At 41.3% G+C, this 8,751-nt stretch overlaps 1 protein-coding gene across 5 annotated transcripts in view; it reads right to left on the reverse strand.

Annotated features, from left to right (window-relative positions):
- LOC132857204 (sodium bicarbonate cotransporter 3-like) overlaps positions 1 to 7,113 on the reverse strand; it is a 39,596-nt gene extending 32,483 nt beyond the window's left edge. For 3 of the 5 annotated variants that reach the window (XM_060887213.1, XM_060887214.1, XM_060887211.1), the window contains exons 1-2: positions 6,774 to 7,111; positions 846 to 927 (exon numbers count right to left, since the gene is read on the reverse strand). In XM_060887213.1, the coding sequence (XP_060743196.1) occupies positions 846 to 927; positions 6,774 to 6,863 (172 nt within the window). In that variant the 5' untranslated portion in view covers positions 6,864 to 7,111. Of the gene's footprint in view, positions 1 to 845; positions 928 to 6,773 lie in introns of all 5 variants that reach the window. The other 2 variants (XM_060887212.1, XM_060887215.1) reach the window with 2 other exon arrangements.
- Positions 7,114 to 8,751: the final 1,638 nt, after the last annotated feature.

The following is an 8,751-nucleotide window of genomic DNA, read 5'->3' on the forward strand; positions in this document are numbered from 1 at the left end:
CACTCACACACTACGGACAATTTCCCAGAGATGCCAATCAACCTACCATGCATGTCTTTGGACCAGGGGAGGAAACCGGAGTACCCGGAGGAAACCCCCGAGGCACGGGGAGAACATGCAAACTCCACACACACAAGGCGGAGGCGGGAATCGAACCCCCAACCCTGGAGGTATGAGGCGAACGTGCTAACCACTAAGCCAGCGTGCTCCTCATCATCATAAATTAATAATTGAATAATCTGACAATTTGCATTTGTCATTCATAATAAAGTCTTTTGAAATTATTTCTTTCACTTTCACATAAATCAGAAAGGGTTGTTATTACAGCGTTTAAAGCCTAGGACACCGGACTGCAGTAATGTTTGTTAATCAGGATGTATAGATGAATGAATATATGAATAAACAGGTGGGATATATGGATGGATGGATGGATGGATGGATGGATGGATGGATGGATGAATGGATGGATGGACAGTTTTTGTGTATGGGGTATTGAATATATTTTGAGTACAAAGCACTAAATATAGGATCAAAAACACTGTGATAAATGGATGGATGGATGGCTTGCTGAAGGTTTGGGTGGTTGACCGGATAGCTGGGTGATTATAGGGCTGGCTAGATAAATACTTGCGTTGATGTATGGATGGATGGTTAAATGGATGGATGGGTGACTATAAGGCTGGCTAGCTAGAGCAATACATTTATGCATGCATGGATGGATGTATATACAGATGGATGTGTGGTAGGATGGGTGGATGGATGGATGGATAGATGGATGGTAGGATGGTATACTACACTGTTAGATGAAAGATTATATACCCAGATCAGTGAATGGATGTACTTACTTTCTAGTTCTTCGTTCTCAAAGTCCACATGTAATACTGATCGGGTCTTGCCATAGTCAACAATAGCCTCTTCACTGTGACTCTTTATAACACACACAAATACACAAACAAAACAACAATAAGCTGTGAGACACGTGATTCTAGATAGCATGTGGAGGGTAAACTCTGTCTCAGCCTTTTAGACTCAAACTGCAAAATACAGGAGCTACTGAGGTTCAACTACAGCTTTAACTTCACTGTTTGAGACACAAACATATAATTGCACTCAAAGATTCCCTCTCACAGCCATGTCAACACACACAAACACACACAAACACACACGCGAGCGCGCGCACACACACACGCACGCACAATAACTGAAAGGCCACCTGAATAATTGATTTTGGATAGAGTGAAGTAATGAAGCTATCATTCAGAAAGAGGATGTAAGAGTTAGAGAACAAGAACTACAATTTTCTGCTTATAAGAAAAATTTTAATTTGACATGGCATCAGCTTTTGTTTCATTAAACTAATAATAATTACATTTTTATTATTATTATTATTAATTGAGATTACTCAACATACAGACTTGTCAATGAATCTCTCTGTCTCTCTCTCTCTCTCTCTCTCTCTCTTACACACACACACACACACACACACACACACACACACGCCTTTTAAATAGCCAGATGACATTCTGGATATCAGAAAACAACACACATCTCATAATTATGCTTGAGTCTAAAAATACAAACCACACAATACCCACTCAGCCACAAACTCCAACTCAACCACACTGACATGTGTTCACACACACACACACACACACACACACATACACACACATACACACACACACACACACACACACACACACACACACACACACATACACACACACACACACACACACACACATACACACACATACACACACACACACACACACACACACACACACACACACACACACACACATACACACACATACACACACACACACACACACACACACACCTTTTCTCAGTGACAGGATCCACAACACTAAATTCTAATTATTATGTAAAGCAGCAACACAAATACCACAACTGCCAGGCTCTCTCTGTCTGCATCCTGACATTAATTACATACTACTGGACATAGATACAGATCGAGAGAGAGGCACACACACACACACACACACACACACACACACACACAACCACTATCAGATCTAATCCTTCAGGATCAGACAGTGGCTTCAGTGAGCCAAGTACTTCTCTAATATTCAAACAATGCCAGTGCATCAGTGAAGCTCCTACAGGTTCTCACGCTTCGATTAAGTTCACGGCTCAAATCAGTGTCTACTTTTTTTTAATATTGTGAGCAAGAGAGAAAACGTGTGTGTCGCTTTTTTTTTTATTCTCACACAGAAATGACAAACACAGTGACCCATGAATGAAATAGCATCTCAGGGGTTGCTTTTGATTGGTTGGATTAAATACACCCATGATGTTTTTTTCTGGATTGGACAATTCTGGTTTAAAATTTGTTTTCATAACATTTTCACAATTTCAGATGCTACTGATTCATCAATTGATTCAGTGACTCAGTGATTCATTGAAAAGCTTTCCAGGCATAATATAAAAAAGAAAGAAACCTGTTTAGTGTATTATTTTGGCAAATGTGAGCCAAGGCATGGTGGAACGCAGCAGATACCAAATACTGTCGTCACCAATAAGATTAGCACTAATAAAATCGATCATATCAATGACATCTACAAATATAGCTGGTTGATCTAGAATGATAAACTGTGGAATAAAACAAACCAAAAGGTTAAAGGTATATTTAGCAGAAACAATTACACACTGCAGAAAAACTCCAAAATATTTTTCTATAGATTTCAGTGATAAACACTTACAGGAAATAGAGGAAAGGTGACTTACCACTGAGCAGGAGCCTGCAATATGTGATAGGGTTCTAAACAAAACCATTGCATAGTATTGGAGAAAAAAAATCTTTCTCAAAACTTTTCTGTCAGTAAATGTTTACTGAATAGTCAATCAAGAAGAAAAAGCAGATTGTGGAAAGCAGAATGAAAGCAGGAGATTGTGGGTAAAAGCAACAGTGAATTTAAGGATGGGAGAAGATGGAGGAGAAGGTTGCAGATCTACAGAACCAGAGCAGAAACTCGTGGGTGTCAGGATGAGAGCAGGAGATGAGATTGTGGGTGTCAGGATGAGAGCAGGAGATTGTGGGTGTCTGGATGAGAGCAGGAGATTGTGGGTGTCTGGATGAGAGCAGGAGATTGTGGGTGTCTGGATGAGAGCAGGAGATTGTGGGTGTCTGGATGAGAGCAGGAGATTGTGGGTGTCTGGATGAGAGCAGGAGATTGTGGGTGTCAGGATGAGAGCAGGAGATTGTGGGTGTCTGGATGAGAGCAGGAGATTGTGGGTGTCTGGATGAGAGCAGGAGATTGTGGGTGTCTGGATGAGAGCAGGAGATTGTGGGTGTCTGGATGAGAGCAGGAGATTGTGGGTGTCTGGATGAGAGCAGGAGATTGTGGGTGTCTGGATGAGAGCAGGAGATTGTGGGTGTCTGGATGAGAGCAGGAGATTGTGGGTGTCTGGATGAGAGCAGGAGATTGTGGGTGTCAGGATGAGAGCAGGAGATTGTGGGTGTCTGGATGAGAGCAGGAGATTGTGGGTGTCTGGATGAGAGCAGGAGATGAGATTGTGGGTGTCAGGATGAGAGCAGGAGATGAGATTGTGGGTGTCTGGATGAGAGCAGGAGATTGTGGGTGTCTGGATGAGAGCAGGAGATTGTGGGTGTCTGGATGAGAGCAGGAGATGAGATTGTGGGTGTCAGGATGAGAGCAGGAGCTTTTTGGGTGTCAGGATGAGAGCAGGAGATTGTGGGTGTCAGGATGAGAGCAGCAGATTGTGGGTGTCAGTTGGGGGTAGGAGCTCCGGGTGGGATCAGAACTTTGAGGGAGTTAGAAAAGGAGCAGGAAATTTGGGTCTCTGGACAGAAGCAGTACCTTGTGAGTCTAAGGGCAGGACAGGAGACCCAAGTCCCCAAGACAAAAGCAGGACCGTGTGAACTACAATGGTACCCAAAATTAAATGAACAGTGTTCAGGAGAGGGAGAGAAATTTGTGGCTATTACATCTAGGCATAGGAGCAGCAAGATAGAAGCAGGGGGTCAGTGTGTGGTGCCATCTAAATTGCAGAATATAAAAAACATGTCTTGGGGAAAATTGCGCACGTTTTAGTGCTTTACCTGAACCATGTCTTTAACCATTCTAAATACTTTCTAGCTTTATATAATTATTTTAGCTATTAAGAAGATCTCATTAACACAATGTTAGACAATTTAAATAATTAAATTTAAATCGAAAAAGGAAAGATACAATTTCACCTTTAAACTTTAAGTGGCACGGCCTCGAGGACAAAATGATTCCTTAGGAAAAAAGTGACTCGGGTTCCCAAGATGGCCGCCCCATAACACTACAGCTCTACAGAGGATTTCTACATGTTTGTACATGTTTCCTCAACGAAAATAGATACCTTTCAAAATATCTGTGTCCTGACACAAAAACAATAGCCAATAAACTACTCTCCTGGTCCCACAAAAAAGAATCAAATATTAGGCAATTTCTATAATTTCACAGTATAAGCAATTAATAAAGAAAAATACAGATACTAATTAGTGGTCTTCGAGTCAAAGTGAAAGTGATTGCTTTATTGAGTGTGTCATTTGAGGACAAGCACAAAGCTAATCAGAGTGGGTCTCGGGTTCACCAGAGGCTTTTGGTTATTAATAGCAGCTTTAAAGGTGGTAAAGCAGCGATGATCAGTATCCTGTGTCAACATCACAATGGAATGGCATGAGCACATCCACAGAGGGCAAAGCTACTCTGGGACTCAAACTGAGCTGACAGGATTTACGTCAACACACGAAGCACCTCTCTCTCTCTCTCTCTCTCTCTCTCATGTCCCTCAGCTACTCACTGGTTTCCTTGGAGTGTTTGAAGCGAGCTGATAAAACGCTGTGTGTGTGTTTAGTTGTCACTAGGGTCTGATGCCGACTTATTAACTACTAGATCATCGTCGCTATCATACTGTAAACATAAACACAACAATGTAAACAGCACAAGAACGTAAAAAGCTGTTAAGTGTTGAGGCTTGGTATTGTTTAGCAGCTAGCGTTTAGTGTTCAGCTAAGGTTTGGGCTAAAGAGCTGTGACGCAACAGATACACCATGGATTTCACAATCAAAACACACCACAGGTGGCTGGAAATAGTGTGTGTGTGTGTGAGAGAGTGAGTGAGAGAGAGAGAGAGAGAGAGAGAGAGAGAGAGCAGGTAACAGCTGATAGTAAGGTCACCCCTGATTGCTACAAGACTCACACACCCACACTTTGTGTGTGTGTGTGTTTCTGATCTATAATAGTCCTGTACTTCATGCTGAGAGATGTTGCATGTCCTGGAGGTGTTACGTTTGGCACAGGATAAACCGTCACCAACACTCGACTCACTCACAACAGTACATTTGTAGATGTGCCAAATCAACTCTGGCACTGGGTACATACTTCCTTTATGAGCACACACACACACACACACATAAACACAGCCCTTTTAAAAATAGCAAACTCTAGATGCCACGTTTAAACTTTAAACCCTATAAAACATAATCCTTGTCTGAGATTTAGCAGAAGTGATGCATTTACAATTGAATTATTCAACCAACATGTTTACTGTCTAATGTTTGCTCACTCTATGGACTCAGATTTACTATAGAACTAACAAGTCGGCGAACGTGTTAAGAGTTTTACCTATCTAGATCTAGGTATCGATAGATTTTAGCCTCCTATCTAACATCAACAAGCAAAGGATGCCATTTTTATCCAAAATCTTTTCTGGAAAACTCTCAGACAAGATCTAGTTCCTCAGGGACATCACACACACTTCCTGGTGTTCTTCAGCACACTGTGGGATTTGTTGATATTTATAAACATGTAGAAATCCTCTGTAGAGCTGTAGCCTTATGGGGCGGCCATCTTGGGAACCCGAGTCACTTTTTTTCCTAAGGAATCATTTTGTCCTCGAGGCCGTGCCACTTAAAGTTTAAAGGTGAAAAGAGTTTAATGTAGGAATGTATAGTTCAACAGGTTTAATCTGTAGCAGTGCATCGATTTGACCTTCTGAAACATCTCAGTGTCCATGCGAGGTCTACATGAGGTCAGAGCGAGGCAAAATACCAGAATCATGACACTGAATGAGCTTCGACGTAAACCTACCAACCTGAGGAGTCACGTTTCAGGAATAGGAATAGAACATTTTCCTAATGTGTGCTATTTAGGGACGGTTGCCAGATCTTCTGTGATTCATCGCTATGTTTGACAGTTGGAGAGGGAAAAAAAAAGCAAGATTACCCCCACGCACCCACACACACATACACACACACACACACACACACACACACACACAGTTGTCCCATATATGCACAGCACAGCCGCTTATAGAAAAGAAAAAAGAGCAGAAATTCACTCAGTAACACACTTGCTTTGTCCCACTTTCTGCAGAAGACATGTCACGCTTCCTGCTTTCTTCCTTTTTTCTGCTCAAGTGGTAGACAGACCTTCTGCTCTGTTGCTCTCTCGCGATCTCTCTTTATTAAATAACATCACAAGGACACATGAATGACCCCTTCACACACACAGGTTACATGGATATGTGTATCACATGTATACACACAGAGCAATAAACACATTTAAAAACACTGAACATATCTTTAAATACACCTGGTGTAAGTATTTACAACCCCCGCGGACCCTCCTGAACTCGCCTCAAGACCCCACACACAAACACACACGGTCGGGTTATGCAGAATATCACATGCTCACATATATAAATATACACACACACACACACACACACACACACACACATAAACATAATCCTACCCTGAGTATGTGATCTTCTTCACATGTCCCATCCATGTCTAACAGATCACCTTCTGTCCCTCGTCTGCCTGCGGTGTCGTCCATGTCCATGACCTCCTTGTCTTGTGTGTGTGTGTGTGTGTGTGTGAAAGAACAAGCGAGAGAGAATCAGCAGTGTATGTGTGTATAAGAGAGAGAAAAAGAGAGAGAGAGAGAGAGAGAGAGAGAGAGAGAGAGAACGAGAGAGAGAGATGGAGGTGTGATGGGAGCAACAGATCGGAAAACAGTGTGAGTGTGTGAGACGGAGCAGTGAGTCTCTGTGGGACTGTAGAACATCTCTGTGTGTCTGTGTGTTTATACGCTCACATTCCCTCCATCTCTCTCTCTCTCTCACTCTCTCTCTTTCTCTCTCTCTCTCTCTCTCTCTCTCTCTCTCTCTCTCTCTCCTCCCTTCTTTCAGCAGCCAATCAACATGCTCATGCCCATTTCATCCCATTCGTCCAGGCGGGTGAAACATGTGCCACACTCGACAGCACATGCATACAGGTATGCAGCTGACTTCAAAAATATTGGCACCCTTTAACAAAATGATCCTAGCATATCTACATATTATAAAAAAAATATTCAATCGTGTTCTAGCATTCTAGCATTTCTTTCCTCATAAATATATTTAAAGAAACAAATGTGAAAAAATATTGGCACCTCACTTGCTCCAAGCTTGTAAAGGCTACCGATCATTTTGAAATACACCGTATTCATGCAGAGTAGAAGAACACAAGCTGAGATTTATATTTGAGGACATATAATATGCGGCATATAATTACCATATGTTATTATGTATAATCACCATAATATACCACTCAAAAAATGTTTTATTAATAATTACTTGTATTTGTAGTATTAGTTTATTAAATGCTTATATTGCTTAAATAAAATTTTAAAAATAGTTTAAAAAAATTATCTGAGTGGTCACAAATCGAATGAAACTGGATTTCTGCTGAGACACACTGATGATATAGTCAGAATTAGGCACCAACAGCATGAATCCATGGATCTGGCCTGACTTGTTTCAGCAGTGCAGGCTGGTGGAGGTGATGTACCGACGTGGGGAGTGTTTTCTCAGCACACTCAGCAAACTGTTCGTCTCAAACTGGTTTTGTGAATGTAACAATGAGTACAGTGTTCTTCATTGGCCTTCTCAGGCACCAGATCTGAATCCAGTTTTTGATCTGAATCCATTTTTGGGATGTGGTAGAGTTCCTCAAGAGATTCTTAGCATGAAGGTGCACCTGAAAAATCGGCAGGAATTAAGTGATATGATCCTGCACATGATCTGGACCAGAATGTGAAAGGAACATTTTAAACATCTTGGGGAATCCATGTCATAAAGATTTGAGTCTGTTTGTATGATTTTCCTTTGCTATAGTCAGATACATCATGTTCAATTATCCAGGGCTCTAAAGTATCACCCATTGAACACTCTTGTCACTCTTGTTCAGTGGTCTTTTGTCACGCTCTCCCGCCAAACATCGTATTTCTCACGCAGAAAAACTTTTTGACTATTTATCATATATTTAATAAGCCGCAGCACCCAAAATGTATCAGTCCACACCGCTGTCTCTATAGAACCGGGCAGGAATCAAGCGCGTCTCAAGCGCGAGTTCTTAGTTGAGCCTGACACTTATCAGCCAATCAAAAAAAGAGGCTACACAATAGCCAATCAGAAAATAGCACTATTGTATCTGGGTAAGATTTAACACAACAACCAATGAAAAAAATCCTAGAACTGTATATAAGGGGGCCTCATGCCAAAAAAGTTTGAGAACCACTGGTTTAGGCCTAGTCATATTTTCGTTATCACACGATGACTGACATTTTGTCACATTAAACACATTAAATCTCTCTCCAAATAGGCTTAATAATTTTATTAGCACTAAATAAATTAAAGTGTATTGCATCATCAATGTTATAGGTCAATTTTAAAATCATGTCATATTTG

Source organism: Tachysurus vachellii, chromosome 14 (genome assembly GCF_030014155.1).
Source record: "Tachysurus vachellii isolate PV-2020 chromosome 14, HZAU_Pvac_v1, whole genome shotgun sequence".
NCBI classification, from domain to species: domain Eukaryota; kingdom Metazoa; phylum Chordata; class Actinopteri; order Siluriformes; family Bagridae; genus Tachysurus; species Tachysurus vachellii.